Source organism: Zalophus californianus, chromosome 1, assembly GCF_009762305.2.
Source record: "Zalophus californianus isolate mZalCal1 chromosome 1, mZalCal1.pri.v2, whole genome shotgun sequence".
NCBI lineage: Eukaryota > Metazoa > Chordata > Mammalia > Carnivora > Otariidae > Zalophus > Zalophus californianus.
In genome coordinates this window covers 5,378,480-5,399,755 of record NC_045595.1, presented here as the reverse complement: position 1 = coordinate 5,399,755, position 21,276 = coordinate 5,378,480, and the positions used below count along the sequence as shown (strand labels likewise).

The 21,276-nt window shown below is 61.4% G+C and overlaps 1 protein-coding gene across 2 annotated transcripts; it reads right to left on the bottom strand.

The window, feature by feature from the left end:
• Positions 1 to 555: 555 nt before the first annotated feature.
• On the bottom strand, positions 556 to 20,094 carry ADAMTS10 (ADAM metallopeptidase with thrombospondin type 1 motif 10). 2 transcript variants are annotated; one of them, XM_027584574.2, is made up of 26 exons: positions 19,935 to 20,094; positions 17,539 to 17,620; positions 16,119 to 16,305; positions 15,584 to 15,930; positions 15,070 to 15,226; positions 13,986 to 14,203; positions 12,263 to 12,346; positions 12,035 to 12,180; positions 11,574 to 11,617; positions 11,321 to 11,426; positions 11,089 to 11,235; positions 10,744 to 10,885; positions 7,960 to 8,067; positions 7,410 to 7,555; positions 7,243 to 7,306; positions 6,121 to 6,223; positions 5,707 to 5,840; positions 5,484 to 5,607; positions 4,475 to 4,555; positions 4,226 to 4,389; positions 4,005 to 4,131; positions 3,782 to 3,911; positions 3,203 to 3,407; positions 2,753 to 2,929; positions 2,520 to 2,679; positions 556 to 1,329 (listed from the first exon to the last, which is right to left on the bottom strand). In XM_027584574.2, exons 3-26 carry the CDS (start codon positions 16,204 to 16,206, stop codon positions 1,220 to 1,222), a joined length of 3,312 nt encoding a protein of 1,103 aa, XP_027440375.1. In that variant the 5' UTR covers positions 16,207 to 16,305; positions 17,539 to 17,620; positions 19,935 to 20,094; the 3' UTR covers positions 556 to 1,219. The 2 variants fall into 2 exon arrangements, with proteins under 2 accessions (XP_027440375.1, XP_027440376.1); XM_027584575.2 differs by lacking the exon at positions 19,935 to 20,094 and having other exon boundaries at positions 17,539 to 18,087.
• Between the last annotated feature and the right edge of the window lie 1,182 nt (positions 20,095 to 21,276).

The following is a 21,276-nucleotide window of genomic DNA, read 5'->3' as shown; positions in this document are numbered from 1 at the left end:
CGGAATCTCTCGCACGAGGTTGCTCGAGGGCGCTTGGCGCCTGCCAACCGCACCCATGCCTCCAGGCACCGGTGAATGAGCAGGCAGGGGCGCCTTCTCCTTGTTGGAGGCTTCCGAAGGGGCTTCTGCACGGAGGGGACGCCGGTGCTGAGGCTGCAGGGTGAGCTGGAGTTAACCAGGTGAAAAGGGGAGGGGAGGGTACACCTGGCAGAGGAAGCAGCTCTAGCAAATGCCCCCCCGCCCCCGCCCCCGAGATGGGAAGATGGCGGGAGACTGAGGAACTTCCGCGAAGCCCGGGAGCCCCGTGCGGCTGGAGCGTGCAGAGGGCCTGGGGATGCGGTGGCCGGGGACGGCAGGTGTCAGACCGGGTAGCTTTGAGTCCCTCCTTGAGAAGCTGTAAAATCACTGGGCTCTGGTCTGTGCTGGTGACAGGCCCCTTTGGACTGATGGGGACCACCTGCGGGAGGGGGGAAGCACGGCCGCTTCCGTTCGGTGGTGGGGACTGCGTGTGACTCAGACACACTGACACGCACCCAAATCAACACGCGGAAATCCACACAAGACAGAACTTTATTGATGGAGGGCTTCCTGGCGAGGGGTGGGTGGGCCCCAGGGCAGGGCCTGTAGCACCATGATGGGGGCGCCTGGATGTCGGGGTCCCCCTGGGGCAGGCAGGGCAGAGGTTGGGGCAGGTCTTGCCAACTCTGCCTCAGCCCTGTAGCTAGTCTGGTCAGGGGGAGGGTGTCACGGGGGTGGTGCGAATCCCCCTCCCCCATAGCGGACATAGACGCTCCCCCTCCCCCTTCCCCGCCAGCTCAGAGTGGAGGGATAAGGCAGTGCTGGGGGCAGGACGCAGGCAGACCCCCTCCCCACCCCCACTCTTCACAGTACATATTCCGGTCAAAGGGGGGGCAGTATTGGGGGCTCCCTAGGAGTGGGTGAAAGGGGCGCTAGGGCGAACAGTTGTTCCCTCCTCAAACCCACCCTGGAGGGGGTATCACTGTGAACTGGGAGAGGGGATGAGGAAGGGGCCCTGGGGTGGCCAGCCCCTCTCCAGCCCCCAGCCAGGGGCCCTGCAGGGGTTCCCAATAAATAACTTCCGGCTTCGTCTCACCCTTTACTCCCAGCTCCCGCCCCCTCGGGCTCCTTCAGGCTGGCCAGCTGCGGGCCGGGTCCCCTCCAGCCGGCGCCCAGCTGTAGCTCCGGGGCCGCGCGCCCCCTAGCGGCCCTGGCAGGTTTTGCAGCACATCTGGCGGAAGTAGGCTCTGCTGCAGAACTGAAATTTGAGCACCAGGGGGCAGTAGGCGACCTTGTTCACATCCTTGCATTCTGGAGGGGGGCGGGAGAACGGGGTGGGGGGGGAGGGAGTGATCAGATCTCAGCGCCCCTTCCCTCCGGGGCGCGTCTGCAGCCTGCACTGAGCTTCCTAGCTTTTCTGCCTCAGTTTCCTCGCTTTTCAAAGGGAGCTTATAACTGTTAACTCAAAGGGGGGCTTGTAAATCGGTCATTATTAGGCTGTTGGGAGGACTTTGAGAGAGAGACAGTGCTGGGTCTGGAACTCAGAGCCAGCATTAAATCACGAGAAGAGTATTCCCTTTCAGTTATCCTTTAAATCCATTTGGGGCTGTAATCCTTGCTCGTTATCCTTTGTAATAGACGGAGGACCCTGAGCTCCAGAGAAGGTGCTCCTTTTCAGGGTATTTGAGTATTTTGTGTTCACGGTAATCGACCATCTGTTTGCGACAATGATGCGGGCTTCCACTTGGCCAGTGATGTAGGACAGGGCCTGGTGCCTAATAAAGGGTTTCACGTGGATTGTTTTATTCCATCTCCCTCATGCAGTACCCCTCTCAAGTGAGTATATTATTTATCCCCCTTGGCAGATTAGAAGGCACAGAGGAGGGAGCCCAATCCGGGCAGTTTGGTTCCAGTGCCCGGAGTAAGCGATCTATTGCCCTGTATGAAAAATAAATTTACTTAGGTAGAAAAAAAAAAAAGGACATATTTAAAGCAGCAGTTCTCAAGGGAATGCGATTTTGTTCCCCAGGAGACATTTGGCCAGATCTGGAGACATTTCTGCTTGTCACCACTGGGGGGCAGGAGCGCTACTGGCATCTACCGGACACAAGTCAGGAACGCTACTGAATATCCTACGTGCATTGGGCAGCCCCACTCCCCCAAGAATTATCTGGCTCAAAACATCAATAGTGCCCGAGGTTGAGAAACTCTGAATTAAAGAAAAAAAATTCGGCAGTTGATGGTATAGGTGGAGATGAACAGAATGAGGGTCATGGAGGTGGCTGCGGGAATGACCTGAGTTTGGGTGCCCAGAGGGATCAGGTCCCTAAAGAGCTTGGCACGCAGTGGCACTTAATACATGTCTGCAGGGAGAGGGTGAAGAGCCTGGAGGGGACAGAGAAAGGCACTGCGGTGGCTGGAGATGCTCCAGGCCAATGGTCAGGACTCCCACGCTCTGGACAAGGCCCTCTGGGTGCCCCTTGGCCTCCCGTCCCGCATACCTTCGGGGCCGTCCCCAGGGGGCGCGCTGTCGCACTTGGCTTCGCACTGCTGCGTGGCCGGGGGCCGCAGAGCCTCTGCGCACTCGCGCGACGGCTGGCCGGTGTGGCTGGAGCAGCGCACCGCGCGCTGCTGCTGCCCGATCCCGCACTGTGCGGAGCACTGCGGGGAGTCGCTGCTGAGCCTCGGCTGGGCCGCCCCGGCCCCCGCCCCCGCCCCCAGGGCGCCGGCCTACCTCGCCCCACTCGCCGGTCACCCAGCGAGCCGGGGGACAGCGGCGCAAGTTGCAACGCATGGTAGCTGGCGGCTTGGCTGCGGGCGGGCAGTGCGCCGGGGGCAGCGTGGCGCGGTGGTCGGAGCTCTTGCACAGCACGACGCGGTGGCGGAGGCCTGGCCCGCAGCTGGGGGTGCACTGCAGTCGGAGAAGGGGTTTCATGCAGTTGGGCGTTCCAGTCCCCTCACGCACGGGGGTGGGGGGGAGGATGGTGGTCCAGAGGGAGGCGAGGAGGGGTCAGCTAACCTCGGGCCGGTCGCGCGCGCGCACGGGGCGGGGGGCACTAGGTCTAGCAGGAGGGGCTTGTGATTGCGGAAAGGTGCCTCGGTGGGCACCCACTATGGGCATCCCAGTCTCCACGCGCCGCTGCACAGAGAGCGGGTTGTGCGGGGTCGGGAAGGGGCGGCTGACCTCTGACCAGTCCAGGGCGGCCCACTCCGGCGGGCAAGCGGGGCCCTGGCAGGCCTCCAGAACCGGCGGGCGCGGCTGTGGGCACGCGCTGTCGTCCAGCGCCTTCTCCTCGGCGGCTGACACTCGGCGCTGGCACACGACCGAGCGGCTGCGCACCCCCGCATCACAGCTGCGGCTGCAGCGCGACCAGTTCCCTACAACCCAGCTGTGGGGAGGGGGTGGGTCTGAGAGAGTATGCAGGGGAGGGCACCCCGGGTCCGGGGAACTGGCATATCCTCCTCCTCCGCCCCAATAACCAGCATCTTTACGGAACTGGGCACAGGCATGCCTGCTGCTTCTGCAGGGAGCACCCCCAGTGCGCACGGGGAATGTCATCACCCTGCACCCACACTGGGGGAGGGGAGGTGCATCACACCGCTGGAGATGATTTCCCCCGACTAGGCTAAGGAGCGTCATGGTTCTGACTCCCCCTGCAGGAGAGCCCTGACCCCACCCTGGGGAGCACTGTCACCCTAATCCTGGGAGCATTGCCATTCCTGCTCTTGTCACCCTGACCCTGCAACCCCCGCGGGCACTCACTCCGGCGGGCAGGGCTCCGTGTTGCAGGCGCGCTGCCTCTTGGGCAGTTTGCTGTGGGCGCTGCAATGGTGGGGGGCCACGGCGGAGCTGTCCAGCTGATTGCGGCACTCCACGGCCTGCACCTGGCTGCCTGGGGGTGGGCGAGAGACCCGCTCAGCTCTGCTGGGACCAGCAGGTGAGCCCAGGGGACCGGTGCCTGTCCCTGACCCCACCCCGACCTCACCGCCGGCACATTGGGCTGAGCACTTGGTCCAGGGCGCATAGTGCCAGGAGTAGGGGGGCAGTGCATCTCGGGCGATGGGCGCATTGAAGCGGTAGCGGAGGGCTGCCAGCTCTGTCCGGGCCAGTACCTGAGGTGGGGGAGGGGGCCATCAAGTGGAAGCCAAGCTCCGGTCCCCACAAGGATGCTAATGTCTTCCGGCACCTTGCTCCCACTATCGTTACCATGACGATGAGAGATGCATTTATGGGTCCCAGGGCTTCTAGGCTCTGCGTCTGATCTGGCCCCTGTCGCAGCTGAAAGGTGGTCCCAGCCAGGGGCAGGCGGTGGGGCTGGGGGGTCCCGGGCAGCCCCTCCAGCAACAGGGACTCCTGGTCCCCCTTCAGGGCTGGGGGGACAGCATCGGGGTCAGAACCCCAGCAACGCTGACCCCCTGCTGTCCCCCAGTCCTCATCCCTCCATCTTCAGCTCACCCAGGTGACTGAGGGAGAGGTTCAGGTCCTGGATGAAGATGTGGACGGAGCCTTTGGGGATCCAGACGACTTCCTCATACCCTGGACGGTGGAGCTCAGATGTCGCCCACTTGACCCTTCCCCCACACCTTCCTACCTCCCCCATTCCTGGCCCTTGATGATAACAGCTAACCATTACTGCACTAAGTGCTTCCAGGGACATCACACTGCGTCCCCAGCTCTGGCCCTGTGATGTAGATGTGTCATCACGCCCATTTTACAGACAACAAGACTGAAGCTCAGAGAAGCTAAGCAACTTGCCCAGGTTTGACAGCTAGGAAGTGGCTGGGCTGGGGTTTGAACCCAAACTTTTCCTGCCTCTGACCACCACAATGGTCTGATCCACTCCCTATCCCCCAGCGCAGAGGGACGGGGGTGCTCTGGAGGCCCCAACCCACAAGGTGACATGTGGGGCTGACATGAGCAGGGTGACATTAGCAGAGTTAGGTTTGGAGTGGGCTCCACCACTTCGACCTGGGTCCCCTCCCATCCCCTGAGCCCCACACTGGGGCCTCACTGTGTGTGTTTGCTCCCAGGAGCCCCCCCCACCCCCTCCCTGGGGTCTCTCTCCTTCAGCCCAAGGTTGGAAAGCATGCTCAAGTTCACCACACCCTGCAGATATCCCTCCCCTAGTTGGCCTTTTCCTCCAGCACAGAGCCCCTCAAGCCCCTGGCTCAGACCATGGAGAGCGGTCAACCCCTCTCTGCCTCCAGCCCAGTACCAGGCTCCCAGGATGGGGGAGGAGAAAGGTTTAGGTCACCGCCCTCTTGGCCTGTTAATTGCCAAGGTTTAGGCACCAGAGCCCAAGCTAGTCCCTGACCCTGATCTGGGTCATTGCTAGGCCCCTGGGACTTTCTGGGGTCCCCACTGGGCCCCTGGATCTGAGTAGCTGATGTTGGCTACTGTGATGGGGCCAGTCCTGCCCCCAGTCACCAAGTGGGCAGAGGGAGAGGGAATGGGGATCTCTCACCGGCTGCAGGAGAGGCTGGGCTGAAGACCCCCTCAATGGTTTCGCAGGCGCTGCCGTCACCACCGCAAACCCGGCACTTGTCCTCTCTCAGGTCGGAGCCCAGGACCCGGTCGCAGCCCACGTGCTGGAGAAGTGGGGGTGGGGTGGGGGGTGGAGTGTCAGTGAGCCCCCCTTCCCTGCCTTCACTCCCCCATCCCCGGCCCTCTCTAGGAGTCCCCTCCACCTTGCACTCGCCGCTGACGCAAATGTCCACCGTGTCGGGGCGGCAGGGCGTCCCGTCCACCACGGCCGCCGCTCTCTCCGTGTAGAAATTGAAGCCTTCGGCCAGGCATGTGAGTGAGCAGGCCTTCACGCCCCCTGGGGGGCACAGCCCCGTCAGACCGAGGGCCAGGCCACCTGGGACTCCCTGCTAGCTCCCGGGGGGAGGTGAGGCAAAGAGGGACAGACCCCAGACCCAACAAGGATGGGCAGGTTGGGCAGAGGGCGTCGGGGTTCCCGGCGTCCAGTCAAGGAACTGTTGAGCCACATCCTGGGCTCTTCGGCCCCTTGAGTGAGGGGGCGCTCAGGGCAGACCCCACGATGCTGTATCCAGCTGCTGCCCTCCACTGCCCCATGGCTTCCTGGGTCCCTCACTCACCTCCTCGGTATGTCTTCCACGTGTAGAATTTTCCACGGAAGGGGACGCTGTCAAATTCGGAGCACTGCATTTCCCTGAAGTCCTGGGAGCCCGGGGGACAGTCCTGGGGGCAAGAGAGGGGAGCGGGATGGAGGCCAGCTATGGGGGATGGAGTTAGGGCACGGGCCCAAGGATGGAGGATGGATGATCCGAGTAGAGATGGCTTGGAAGGGTGAAGCTGAAGGCAGAGAGGCCAGGGAGGAGGCTGTGGAGGGCCAGGTGAGACTGGTTGGTGGCCGGGGCTAGGTCCAGGCAGTGGGGCTGGAGGGACAAGTACATCTGAGATGAGATGGAGCAGATGACTCATTAGAGTTTGGGGCAAGCTGGGGATGATGGCTGGGTTTCTGGTTTCAGACCACGAGGCCTTTCTTGAGAGCAGGCCTAGAAAGGAGCCAGGGACACTCATTGGGGGGGGGGGCGCGCACGCGTGTGGACTCCCTGGAGACACGAGCCCCTCCAGGTGGGGCTGGGAAGACCACTCACCCCCCACTCCAAAGCTCTCCCTGCCCTCTGAGCAGCCCCTGCTGCAGTAAGCCTTGTGCTTATTAGGTGTGTACACAGAAGACTCGCTCCCAGTCAGAAACGCCAACCGGCCATGGGGAACCCCAGCATTTAAATACGGGACAGCAGTGGAGAACAGGAGACAGAAGGTGTAGCAGGAGGAGCGTCAGCACCGGGGCAAGGTGACGGCAGCAAGGGGGGCGGGGGTGGGGTGGGGAGTTCTGGACAGAGGCTGTGGTTCCTGGTCGGAAGGGAGTACAAGTAGTGGACCCAAACGCGACCACTGGGTTTGGTGACAGCGAGCTCAGCGACGGCTTTGGGGCGGGGCTGTGGGGGGGAAGTTTGGGGAAACTGGGCTTTGAAGGGAGGGGGTGGGCGCGCTATAGCTGGAGGAGGTTGTGGAAGTCAAGCAAGTTCAAGGTGGGAGAGTCATCTGAGAATTGGAAGGAGCCAGCCGCTTGCAGGGGAGCCAGGTCCTGTCGGCACCAGGGCCCAGGGGCCGGTGTTGGAAGGGCAGGGCAGGGCAGGGGTGAAGTGTAAGAGGGGCCGAGGATCCCGGCCTGGGGTCCTGGGGGAACTCACGTCGGTATTGCAGGAGCGGTGCCGCCGTCTCTCACCAAGGCAGTACCTGCCCCCGATTGTTGGCCTGGAAGGGGTGGGGGTGGGGGGACAGAAGAGATGTGGGGCCCGGGGGGGGGAGATAGAGGGGGGCCGCCCCGCTCTCTTTACAAAGGGGCCTGAGGGCTGACCTGGGGCTGTCGCAGTGACGGCTGGAGGAGGACACGCCGCCGCCGCACGTCCGGCTGCAGTCGCCCCACGGGGTCCACGGGCCCCAGGCCCCGTCCACGCCCTCCGGCCGCGACCCGAAGGGGACGCACACGCGCTTGTAGCACCACTACCGGAGGTCGGGGAGGGGGGGGGCGGGGAGAGGGAGGGGGGTGAGTCCGGCTCCGTAGACTCCGGGATCTCGGCGCTCCTTCTTGCCCCGCCCCTCCCCCCAGCCCGAAGTCTCAGCACCCCTGGGATGGGACGGAAGGGGCGAGGGTGGAAGTGGGGTCTGGGCACCCGGACCCTGGCAATACAGGGGCGTAGCCTAAGCCTACGGTCGCCGCCAGGAGGTGAAACTGGCGCGGGGACCGGCGCGGCTGGAGTAGGGGCAGGGGGGTGGCCTCAGGCCATGTGCGGGACCGGCGGGCAGTAGGCGTGACCAGAGCCGCGGGAGAACCCCAGCGGCCGCGCGGTGGGCGTGGCTCAAGGGCAGGAGGCGGGGCCCGGCTGGCGGCCTTGGCCGGCGCTCACCCCCTTGTCGATGGTGTGCGTCTGGCACAGCGTGCCCTCGGCGGCTGGAATGCTGTTGGTGATGCACCGGTTGCTCTTGCTCAGACACCACAGCTCGCTGCAGACCTCCTGCGGGCCAAGGCGCCCGCTCAGGCTCGCCCCCCGCCCTCCTCCCTCCGGCAGCCCGCCCGCCGGGCGGCGACCCGCTCACTGCCGCTTCGCAGTGGGGCCCCGGCGCTCCTCTGCTGGGTCTCCGGGAGCCTTCTTGAATCCTCCTGTGGGGCATGGCCTGAGACCTCCCCTCTGCCTTATGAGCTGCACTTATCCAACGTCCGCGTGTGCCGTAAGCTCCTTTAGGCATTATTAGCCCTATTTCACTGTGAGAAAACCAAGGCTCAGACAGGTAAAGTCACTTGCGAGGGGCCACGCAGCTTCTGAGGGGCGGCCCAGGTTCTAACCCGGGCCTTTAATGGACCGCTCTGCGATCTCATCACTCTGGTACCTTCTGAGTCTCCAGACCTGCTCAGGAATGGAGACGATTCTGCATTCCTTGTTGGGATGGGTGCAGGGGCCCCCTGGGAGAACAGGAATTCTGAAAACTCGGGCCTGGAAGATGGCTCAGGTCAAAGGCCTCATCTCTAATTTTTTCCAGCTGGTGGTCCTCCTTGTTGCGCCCCCCCCCCCCCCCCCCCCCGCAACTGAGGAAGCTCCTGGAGCTTTTACTCTATGGAAGGCTGGGCAGGAACAAGGTCAGGCGGATCTGGGTGGGACATTTCCTCTACTTCCCCCACTGAAAAATCTGCCCACCTTCCTGTCCAAATCCTGCTTGGGCTGGACCAGTCCCAGGAAGTCACTCTTGACCCTTCAGGTGAATATCCCTGGACTAACCCCACTGGGTTCAGGTGTGGCCAAATCTCTGACCCTCTAGTCTATATCCTGCCCCACCTCCCAGGATCTCCGCCGCCCCCCCACCCCCAAGTAGAGAGCCTTCATTCTCCTTTTTATAACCATGTGCCATTTCCTCTTTGAACCTAATCTTTTCAAGTTTTGACGCTCTGGGATTGGACCAATCAATGGCTGTAGGAAGGGCCAGCCTCTGAGAGACATGTGCACACACTTGAGAAGTTCGGAAGTTTTTCTCAAGTCGGGCTCCCTCAACCGTCCTCCAGAGTCCCTGCCTTCTGCTCCTTCAGAGGACATGTCTCAGCTAAAAACTCCAGCCTGCTTTTCTGGCTTCTCTTGGCTTGTGTCCTCCCGGCCATTTGTAAAAATATCACGGGCCCCCTCATCCCACTTCGGACCCCTCTTAAAGAGAACTGGCTCTTCCAGTCCTGCTTTTCCTCCTCTCCACAAGGAGGCGCTGTGGTGCATACGAACGGGCTCTGGGCCGCTCTGGGAGACTTCAGCTCCAATGGGGAATTGCGACACAGGCCCCCTCTCTCTATTTTCTCATCTGGGAGATGGGCCTTGCCTACATAAAAGGCTGAGAGGCATGCGAAGGAGATTGCATAAACTCCCTGTTATTGTGTAACAGTGACCACAGCTATCTCTGGACTAGGCACTAGGCCCAGCTCTTTACACACGTTAGCCAAGTTAATGTAGTCAATAATTTCCCCCTTTGCCAGGGGCGCCGGGAAGATGTTCCTTGGAGAAATAAAAGAAAGAATCAATTCAACATACAGCCAGCACTGGTCCATGCTCCATATTCTGACACTTTCTCCCCTCCCCCACCTCATTATAAAATTTGGAGTCACAGAGAGACCTGGATTTGAGTCCCAGCTCTGACATGTTCTTGAACTGTGACCTTGGGCAAGGCACCCTCCCTATGCCTCAGTCCGTTTATCTGTAACGTGGGAGTAGCAGGATGGTCAAGAGTTTAAATGAGATGATATGTATCACATGCTTAGCACACAGCGCGTGCTCAGTAAATGTCAGCCATTGTCATCGTTCTTCAGATACCTGGGACACAGCAGATGCTGAAGGGTGGCTTCCAGACTCTTGGGAAGTTCGTTAAGGGTGCTGCAGTTAGTTACCAGCCAAGTTAGGGGAGGGTGGGCAAGAGTAGATTAAATGGAAATGACTCCCGGGTTTGTCTCCTTCTCTCGCCCTGGGATGAAGGGAGGCCATTTCAACAGTTGCCTTTTCCTGTGTTGAGTGAACATGGCCTTAGCTTGGACGTGGCCGTCCAGACTCTGATCTTTGGAGTCTTGAGGAAGCCAGCAGGCCTCCAGCTTCCTGGGGGTGGCTGGGAGTGGGACCCCCAACTTGCTTCTCTACAAAAGGACGGGGCTTTGGGAAGTCAATCTAAACCTCACAAAGAGTGAGGGGTGGTCCGGAGGCTCCGAGCTTGTCTAGCCAAGCATCAGGGCCAGGCGATCTTGTGAACCAGTTGGTGGGGGATGTGGGGAATGAAGACAGGGTGTCCTTGGAAGGCTCTGCCCGGTTCTTTGCCAAGTGGGAAAGATGGTCCGTCCCCCACGGAACTATTTCCACCCCATTTGGAATGTTTGGTGAAAAACTGCCCAATTAGGGGGCTTGGGACTTTAGTCCTGCTGCAGCCCACAGGTGGCCTGATAGGCTGGACAGAAGGTGGTACCCAAGGTCTCCCCAGCCCAGCCCCCAAAATCAGGGGTCTGGAGGACCAGGAGATCCCATTCTTCATCCCAGTCACTGAGTGCATGGGACATTTGTACACCCGTGCACCTCTTTCCCCCTGGCCCCTGCGGGGGCTCACCTCCTTCCCGGCTCTCCCACCCCCTGTGGCCCCTCCCCTCCCAGGAAGGAAAGCAGGAAGGCTCTCTCTACCCCGTATTTACACTGACGCGATTTGACTCCATGTTGGAAACGGCACTGTTCGTCTGCGTCGTAGGCCTGGCCAGGTGCCACCGTGGGGTACACGAAGTCCTGTCTGGGGGGCCGGTTGTTCAGGCACAGCCCCAGGCCTGAGCTGTGGTGAGAAGAAAGGAGCTGTCATGTTAGGGGGCTGCAGGCGAAGAGCTCAGGGGCCCCGGTGGGGTGCGGGTCCTAGGGTGCAGCCCTGCAGGGAACAGGACCCCCCTTCTCAGAGGCAGCTCTGGTTTCCAGACCCTTCCCCCTCCCCCCCAGCCAAGGTGAGTGGGAGTGTGGGCGGGCACGTGGGCACGTCCTCACTCCAGAAAGCTGGTGATGTAGTCACGGCTGCAGGACGACCACACAAAAGGGTTGGTCTTCATGGTGATGTGGGCGGCCATGAGCTTGGCCGGGTCCTGGCCACGGGCCCCACAGCTGTTCCCCACACCGTCGTGGTTCATGCCAAACCTGGGGAGAGCAGCCTGGTCAGCTCCACCACCAGGGCCGAGGAACCTGCCCTCTCCCCCCTGCCCCGTGGTGTCCCCGGCCTCACGTGTGTCCAATCTCATGGGCGATGGTGAAGGCAGTGGCCAGGCCAATGTCCTCGTTGATGCTGCAACTTCTCTCCCGCTCGCACATGCCGCCCACGGGGGCCAGGCCTGGGGAATGGGCGCGTGGGGCGAGGCTGGGCTCAGGCTATGCTGGCCAGCCCAGCCACCCTGCCAGGTCCCCACCCCACCAGGGCCAAGCCGGGGGCACCCATCCGCTGCCTTCACAGGTGCCTGAAACCTACAGGGGTTAAGTACCTAGTGTGCCGCAGGGTTTGTTCCTATAGATGCAGATGTCATAGCTGTGGAAGGAGAGGGGGGCGGTCAGGGGCTGGGCTACCTCCCTAAGCCCTGCTGGTGCCACCGTAACCAGCTCTGGAGGCTCCCCTCTGCCTGAGAGGCACTACCTGCCTCTCGCCGGAGCCCCGCGCTCTGCCCCCAGCGGACCTCGGGGATGCTGGGGTGCGTATGTGACTGACTGACTGCATCAATGAGACAGTACGTGAACGAGTGTGTCTGTGTCCAAGCGGTGGCCCAACTGTCCCTGCCTCCCCTCGCCCCCCCGCACCGCGGCTCTCAGGTTCCCAGCAGCCCCTCCCCACCCCTGGCTCCCCAGCCTCTCCCATCTCCCGGCAGAAGTGACCCCTGCCTGGACCTGGATGGTCCCCAGGACCACTCGTTCCCCCGGCCCACGTCCTGGAGGCCTCCCCGCCCCTCACCGCGTGATGAGCACCGCTGTGTCATGGTTGGCCACACCGTTCTCCGGAATGGCGTTGCCATGGCCGCTGCGGTTCACGATGGATTTCTGCCACTTACAGAAGCTGTCCAGGGACTTCCCGGCATGGTGGGTGATCTCCAGGGTGGGCTGCAGACAGACAGAGGGGCATGGGCGCCAGCCATCCCGGGGGGCACGTGTAGGGTCAGGGGCGGGTGGGGGGGCCTCGCACCTGGTCCTCCGTGAGCAGGATGAGGCGTGTCACCAGGATATTAACGATGTTTCCCAGACTCGAGTCCTGGAAAAGTTTGGCAACCTGACCTCCAAGAAACAAGAGAGACCGAGTCTTAAGAGGGGCCCAGAGCAAGAGACAAAAAGCGAAACAACGGCAACAACTCTCCTTCACCAAGTATCTCCTGTGTGCCGGGCCTCGGGCTAAGCCTGCTGTGCAGATCTTCGCACGAGTAGATCCAATGATCATTTCCGTTTTACAGAGGGGCAGACTGACACACAGAGAGGTTAGGACACACAGCAGGTAAGGTGCCACAAGTGGGCTTCGTGTCTGGATAAGGCTGCCTACAAAGCGCTGGTTGCTTACCAGTACATTTCTTTCTGACTCACCCTCATTCAGCTTGTCCATTTGTCCTCCATCCCTACCCACCCCTGCAGCAGCCTCAAGTGTCTCTGCCCAGAGGCGGCCTGAGGGAGTACACATTTGGTCTCATTCCATGGCTGTCTGAAGGTATCAATTTGGGGGCACCTGGGTGGCTCAGTCGGTTCAGCATCTGCCTTCAGCTCAGGTCAGGATCCTGGGGTCCTGGGATCGAGCCCCGTGTCCCCGTGTTGGGCTCCCTGCTCGGCGGGGAGTCTGCTTCTTCTCTCTCTGCCCCTCCCCTCTGCTTGTGCGCTCTCCCTCTCAAATCAATAAACAAAATCTTAAAAAATATATAAAGGTACCAATTTGAGCATCGCCACAAGAAGGTGGAAGTGTGGGGGGGCAGGGAGCTCTGGAGACAGTGGTGAGGGAGAAGAAAGAAGTGCCCAGGGGAGAGGGGGGCCACAGTGTGCAGTGATCTTGGAGCCTGGGGTGTCACTGTCCCACGCAGAAACCCACAGAAATCCTGGCAGGTTCTAGGCAACTTTGAAAGCCCAGGTGAGGGAAGCAGGGCTAGGGCGGAACACAGCGCTCTGTCCCACACAATGTTATGTCAACACGTCGGGCCACCTCTCTGTCTGCTAACCTTTTTCTCTTCCCTTTTTGCATCAGCGAAACACCAAGGCTCCTTGTCAGGCTCTTACTGCATGCCAAATGCTCTGTCTGGCGTCCCCCACCCCCACCCCCACCCCCCCGTCTTTCCCTCTGTGGTACATACTATGGCAACACTGTTTTACAAAGGTGGAAACTGAGGCTCGGAGAGATCCGGATTCTTGACTGAGAGCTGGTGTGGGCCCTGGGGATATCTGAGTGTGGGTCAGTGAGGTCACCTGTGTGAAGTTATAGGCAGGTGCCTGCAGGAGGATTCGGACGTGTGCCCATGTGGGTACTGCTGACCTCAAGTTCAAGCTGCGTCCTTGTTTCATACAGCAGATGCTTACGCAGCCCCTACCACGTGCCGGGTACTCTTCCATACACTATGTCGATTCACCGCAACCACCTGCGCCTTGTGAAGGAGGTACTATTACTATCCCCATTTTATGGGTGGGTAAACCAAGGCACAGAGGGGCAGTGACTGGTCCAAGGGCACACGGCTAAAAAGCAGCAGAGCCGAGATTTCGGCCAGGCCCTGCAGGCTGCCGGGTTCACGCTCCTGGCCGCCCAGCGAGGCTGCTTCTCCTCATTCCTTGCCAGACACCGGCCACCCTTCTCACCCCGCCCCCTCCATTCGGGTTCCCTGACCTCAGGAGGCCGGCTCCAGGTCCCGGGGCTCCACGGCCAGGGAGGGGGAGGCACTTACAATGTTCATGATGGCCAGCACGTACTGTTCCACGTCTCGGCGCCCGTGGTAGGCCACCATCATCTTGTCAGCCACCACCAGGGTCTCCACGTAGCGCTCTCGGCTGACCGAGCGCTTCAGGCCTGGCTGGCCACGCTCAGTCTCATTCCCCAGGGGCCTGGCAGGTGGCGGCTTCAGCGTGCGCAGCCACCACGGCCGCCCCTTCCACGGCTTCTCGTCTGGATGGACAATTTCTGGTCATTCTACTGCCTACTCTTATGTCCACGACCGACCCTGTCTGGCGGCGCATCTGCCCCCTAGGCCGTCACACCACTCATGCTTCGGCTACTGGGTGTCCTGGTTGTGCAACGTCTGGCTGTACAACAGTCCGCTACCCAGATGATGGGCTCCACGCCGTCACACTGGTTGGTTGCACAGCCGCCCCGGGCCCCACGACAACCAGCAAGACCGCGCCACTTCCTGAAAATTCCATTGCCCAAATGTAGGCGTGGAGCCGCCCGCCTCAGCATGGGAACGTGTGCCAGTGGGACTCTGTGGCCCTCCAACCATGCCACGTTCTCGTCAACGCACTGCCCAGCTGGGCAGCTGGAGGACACCCCACTGCCGGGGGGTCTAACCGCCCAACCAGTCTCACTGGCCGTCCGACTGTGAAACTACCCACCCTTCCGTTCGTACAACCGGCTGTGGTTTTAGGTCCCACTCCCAGATGGTTGGATTGCACACCTCATGTCACATCCCAGGGCTCCGAACTTGTCCCTGCAGCTGAACGACGGCCCTTATAAATATCTATCTCATCCAGCTTTCTTATCCCCCCACCCCCTGCACGTCTGATCAGACCCCTGTCCTCCTGCAAGTCTGGTTGTAAATTGGACCTTCTGAACAGGGTTTGCACTGTACAGTGGCTCGAGTATCTGTCACTCCTCGGTCGCTTAGCTGTCTGATCACACTGTCATCCTGGAGATGGAGGGTTTTACACCTGAGCACCTGTCTCACTCACTGCTGGGCCATCAGACACCGCTGCCTGCCTCGGCCTCAAGGCAAAGATGTGCAGCCCCTCTGCCCATCCCCAGGAAGACAGATGTACCTCTTACTCCACAGGCTGTGTCCAGGTGGGGGTGACGCAGAGAGGAGCGCTTGTAGACCACATGGGGGCCACTCTCCTCCGGGCCCTGGGCCCCTCTGGACCCACCTTGCAGGGGCTCGATCAAATATTCTTCTTCATCTGCCACAATCAGGCCATGCTGGGGGTTGGAGAGCGGGCGGAGGGCTGGATCAGATTTTGGTTCCCGGGACCCACGGGACCCTACCTCTGTCTTTACAATTTCATTCTTTCCATCTTACTGGGTTTATGTTGCTTTTCCTTTTTTACCTTCCTGGGGTGGAAGTGCAGTTCATTCATTTTCAGCCTGACCCACGGCTACACATTGTCCTCAAAGTTCTGCTTTAGCTACATCCTAAAATAACTAATTCTTGTGATTAGCTCAAAATGCTTTAAAAATATCCACCAGGATTCCTTCTCTGACCTATATTTAGAAGTGTTTTTCTTAACTCCCAAACTGGTGGGCATTTCCCCCTGCTTCCCAGAGCCCTCCGCTCACCAGGCCCCCACAGGTGCTGATGGCCACATGGGAGCTGTCAGCCTGGCCCTGCAGGTGGCCGGCGTAGAGGCAGTGGGGCCGGGCAGCCCTCTGCCAGGCCAGGCCCTCCCGTGTCCAGTACTCCACGGAGACGTGCCCTGCTAGAAGGCGGGGGCTGCGGGTCAGGTTCAGCAGGAAGTGGGTGCTGGGTGCGGCCACCTTGTAGTAGAGGCGAGACTCTGGGTCTGGCCCCGTGCCCCGGCGCTGCCTCCGGGAAGCCGGGGGCGAGAAGGCCAGCAGGGCCCCATTTTGGTCCACTCGAGTGGGGAAGGCGATCTCATAGCTCTCCAGACTGGACAGGAACTCATCTGTGGGCGAGGGTCAGAGGCTTGGGGAGAGCCCTGGGAATGATCCGTGTCTTCGCTGCTTGGCTACAGGGCAAATGATGCTGGCCTCACTGACCCCAGGGCCCTCCCCCAAGTGACTGCCATCCCAGCCCCACTGACCCTTCCTCGGCTCCTCGTTCTCTCCCCATGCTGCCCCCAGACACCCCTACCTTGAGACCGGAAGGCGTGTATGACTTCGAATGTGAGGCCCAGCCCCAGGGTGAGGGCCCAGCGGAGGATCTGGCAGGCGGGAGCCATAGAGACCACGTGTCCACATGTCTCTCTCCAGCCCCGGCTGCCGGCAGCCCCCACAGCACCGCCTCCCCTGTTCACAGCCTGGGCAGCATCACCGGGCTCCTGGGAGGGAGGAGTTGGGTCAGGGGCGGGGTGCATGCCTGGTCCTGCTGCCCAGTGTGGCCAGTGCCAAAGCCCCTCACTCCCAGCCTCAGGGATGCCCGTGGCATTTCTGCACACAGAAGTCCCCCGTGCCCCTGTCCCCGCCCCCCTCATCCTCCCGATATTCTGAGGATACACAGGGATCTTGACTCTGGGCACCTACTACATGCCAGCTACCAGCCTGAGTGTTTTCACACCATTTCATTTCATTTCCATGATAATCCCGAGGATTCGTTCCCTGGCTAATGGTATGCATGGTATAGATGCTGTCCCTGCCCACCAAGGGGCTGTCTCCTGCGAGTGACCAAACGAGAGGAGTTCGGATAGTGACAAGTTCTCCAGGAATAATGGGGAGGCTCAGAAGCAGGGGTGCGGAGGATGAGAAGAGACTCATCATGTGAAGGGACAGGAGAAGGTGCCCAGGGAGAGGAGCGGCAGGGCCAAAGGCCCAGAGGCAGGGAGGAGCTTGACCCAGGACCACAAGGGCCAGTGTGGCTGGGCAGAGTGCCTGAGGGGAGCGTGCAGGAGGGCAGCAAGGGGAGGCTGGCCTGGGAACACACTTGAAGGCTGTGTTGGTCAGGGGGCATTTTCAGCCCAGGTTAAACCAGAAGCCAGTGCTTGGCTCCTCCCACTAACCCCATCTGATTTAGGCCCTGCCACTGGATCCCCTGCCACGGGGTAGCATTATTCACCCCTACAGGTGGCAGCCTGTCCCCGTGACCTCTCCTCCACCCTCTGTTTCCAGCCTTGCTTCTGGTTCGGCTCCTTCTCCTTTCAGATTCTTCCTTCTGGAAGCTCTAGGCCTGCCCGGCAGGTCTCAGTTTCTCTGGCATCTGCCCCAGGCCAGCCTGCTGCGCACAGAAACCACTTTGGGCCACCACCCTGTGCCAAACCCTCCTCCCCACCCCTGTCTCCACCCCCCTCCTCCTCCTCTGTGCTGTTTCCCCCTTAATCACACACTGTCTTGTTTTCTTTGCAGCCTGGCCAAGTCTGAGAGTCGATCTCCAAACAGGGCAGTTCAGCACATGAGGGAGGGAGCCAGGTTTTCAACAAGATGCAGACTTAGAAGTTGACATTACCCGCTTCTGCTTGGACCCCTCCAGCAATGGGGAGCTCACTCCAAGACACTCTGCGACCCTACGGCTCCCTCCAGCTGCGCTAATGATTACCCCTTGTTTTTCTGTTTGTTTTCACCTTTTGGGGGCTTCAGTTGACGGCCTGGCGTCGGACACCTGTGCGCGAGCCCCTCTGGGCCTCAGTGCCTCTTCTTCAGCGCCTGGACGGGGAGGGGGCAGTGAGGAGCTGGGCTGGGTCTGGAGTTCAAGGGTGGCTGAGAATACTCTGTCCTTCTCCCTGACCCTGGTGAACCTCCTCTTGGATTTCATCCTCCCTCAGTTCCTAGTCCCCCACCAAAGCTCCCTCGTGCCCTACTCGGCCTCCCCCTGCCCCCATCTCCTCTTGCCTCCTCTCCCCTATTCCATCCTGGAGACCTTGACCAGCTCTGATTAAACCCCTTCCGGGTCAGTTTCCCTGACCCTCCCCTTGCCTTAACCCCCCCTCCCCTCCCACGCCTCATTGCAGTGTGAGGCTGGAGCCCCCTTCCCCAGTGGTGTCCCTCTCCTTCTTTCCTACACTGCCAGGCCTGGTACAGAATCTTCCTCCCCCAGTGGCGCTGTGGCTCTGGTCCTGGCTGCAGTGTCTTTGAGCCTCTCCTGCTCCCCACCCCTGAGGTCCTCACCCCGTCTTCCAGGGCTGGGGCCCTTCTCCCAATGACCTCACAGCTTCCCTTCTGCTTCTGGCTCAGGTGAGGTGTGGGGGGGAGGGTGTGGAAGGACCTGGCATAGGTGGCCGGGGATGGGGGGGGATCTGGAGGGGGAGGGTACACAGGTGTCCCACCAGGGCGAGGTGGGGAAGAGCATCTGGGACGGTGGCCCTGCCTGCAGGGTGCTGGTGAGGTGTGACCTGCCCAGGGCACTGGGGGTACTGGGAACAGGTCAGTGGGTCTGGGGAGAAACTGATACCGATGGCAGGGAGGTTAGGGGGTTCCCAGCCAGAGCCTGGCTGGGGGCAACAGCAGGGGATCTACACCGGGGTGTGTGTGTGTGACTGCATGTGCGTGACTCTTGTGTGTGTGTGTAACCGTGGAAGTAGGTACGTAGGTGACTTTTTGTGTGGTGTGTGTGCCCATGTGACCCCGTGTGTGGCCATGTGTGTGCCCGTGTGGCTGTGTGCGCGCGCACACGCACGCACGCGCGCGCGTGCCCAGGCTTGGCCATTCCTCCCAGCCCCTCCTCCCAGAAGGCAGGAGGGAGGCGGCCAGCTCGGGGACGGTGCCAGCGCTGGAGGAGGAAATGCCGCGCGGAAGCGGCCCGGAAACAGCGGAGGCTCCATCCCATCCCAGTGATCAGGGAAGGACCCGCCGCTCCACACCCAGACCTCCTGGGCCGTGCCGGGGAGAACCGGTCACTCTGTGGAGGCCAAGGCCGAGGCCGCCCGGGCAGAGGCCTCCTCCAGGCGCTGCACATCTGGCTGGGCGGGAGGCAGACCCTGCCGGGAGAGCAGACAAAGGCCCGCCCGCGGCCTGCGGGAGGAGGGGGCCGGCGCCCTGGCGGGTCCCCCTCAACTAGCCACTAATTAAAGGCCCTGAGCCCGACGGGCTGGAGACACTAGGAGACAGACGGCTGTGGCCTCGGTGACCGACTCAAGGGAAGTGGGAGATGCCACTCCCACATCCAGACACACAAACACACCCTGGTAGCGACGCGCACACTCGAGGGTGACCACACCTGCGCAGCTGGGGACCGACAACCGGACACCGCAGACCCACAAAGGGCTGCCGGCCCAACACACCGACACGCTCAGAACACACACATCCAGAGGCGAACGCACACGACACACAACCATACGCTCCCCAGACCTATGTGCACACACACGTACACACTCATTCACAGAAGACAACCCAGAGACACACACACACTTGGGCCTACACACACAGACACGTACACACTCGTTCACACACTCACACCAGACAACGGACAAACTCAGAGTCCCACAGAACTTGACATACACACCAGACGCACTCACATAGGGCATTTACACACTTGTTACACTCAGACACACTCTCAGCACAGAGACACTCACACACTCACCTAGACATTTACACACAGCAGACACTGGCTTACACTCACACCTCTGCACACACACAGCACCCCATATGATCGCACACAAATTCGAACACACCCAGACACTCAGGGACATTTCATGCGGACACACACATGCAGACTCACAACACTCACACGTACGTGGATGCCCACACGCACCCCGACACACATACCCACACGCAGCAAACACACCCAGACAGCCGTCCACATGACCTCAGTGTCGCACACACTTAGGGACATCACACACCGACACAAGCCCCGAGGCTGGACGGTCCAACAGAGCGGGGCCCGCCGCCGTCCCCGCCCGACGCAGACACACAAGGTCACCCCCGGGCACCCCGCGCCGGCCCCCTCCCCCGGCCGCCCGCCGGCCCCGCCGCGCCCGCTCCCCGCCGCGCCCGCTCCCCGCCGCGCCGCCCGCGCCTATACCTGCGGCCGGCCGCCCGCCCGGGCCTCCGTCCGCCGTCTCCGCCGCCGTCTCGCCGCCCTGCGCAGGAAGGGAGGGAGCGAGCGCGGCAGCGTGGCCGGGGGAGGGGGCGCGGGGAAGGCACTTCCTGAGCCGCCTGCCAGGGTTATAAAAAACCCCCAAACCGCGCGCGGCCAGAACCCCGCCCGCCGCCGCCGCCGCCCGGCCTGGGCCGCGGGCTGGACCCGAGCCAGGGACCCGGGAGCCCGGGCGGCCCCGCCCGGACCGGCCTCGCCGTGGGGGCTGGGTGTGTGGGGGGAGAGTAAGGTGGCAGGTGGGGGAGGGGAGACAGGCGGGGTAGGGGGAGGGGAGGGAGGAAGAATTGGGTAGGGGTAAGGGGAAAAGGAAGGAGAAGAGTAGGGCTGGTTGGGGGGAGGGGAGATTGAATGCAAAGAGGCGGGAGGAGGTGGGGGATGGAGAAGGAGGCACCGTCGCGTGGGGGGCAAGGGGAAGGAATGGGGCGCCGGGGGGAGGGGGGAGCGGGTGGAAGGTGGGGGAGGGGAGAGCCCACTCCCTCGCAGGCATCGCCCGCTACGCCAGCATCGACAACAGCTGTTACTTATTGAGGGCTAGTCCTGCTCAAACAAGCCTTTATTGGGCGCCACCCGTGTGCCAGGCACCGTGCCCGGGGCGGCTGAATAAATCTCAGCCCGCCCCTGCCCTCCCAGAGCTCCCCTCTGGGGGGCTGACCTGCCGTGGGCCTAGCTGGTTCCATTTCACAGAAGAGAAAACTAAGGCTAGAGACGGGGAGAGTGACAGTTTCATGAGAGCAGGGGCCCAGTGGGTTTTATTCACCCTTGAGTGGGTTCTCAATAGATGTGGAGCTAACGCATGGATGGGGCTGACCTGCATAGTCAGGGCAGGAGTGAAAATCCAACCCAAGGTGGCCGGTGGCCCCACAGGCCTCTAGGTGCCTGGCCCTGCTGCTGGTGCTCCAGGAGCTTTCAGGGCGGTGACCCCCAACCTCACAGAGCCTGGCCTGGCCTCACCCTTGGTCTTCCTGAATCTCCCCGCAGGGTGGGTAATAACAACCTTATAGGCCGCTGGGAGAGGGGTTCATTCAACAGCAAACATTTGTTTCTTTTGTCCTGAATTTGGAAGGTTAGGTCAGGGCTCGTGCATACAGCAGGTACTCCATAAATACCAGATTGCTCCTGGAGCTCCTATTAGATTGTGGCTCCGCTTCCATACCATCCTCACCCCAGGCCAGACCAGAGGGACAGCCTGCCTGTGGTTTTGCTAGCCACACCCCCCCATCGCCTCTTGAGCCCCCATTTGGGGAACAAGTCCAAGTAAGCCAGCTCT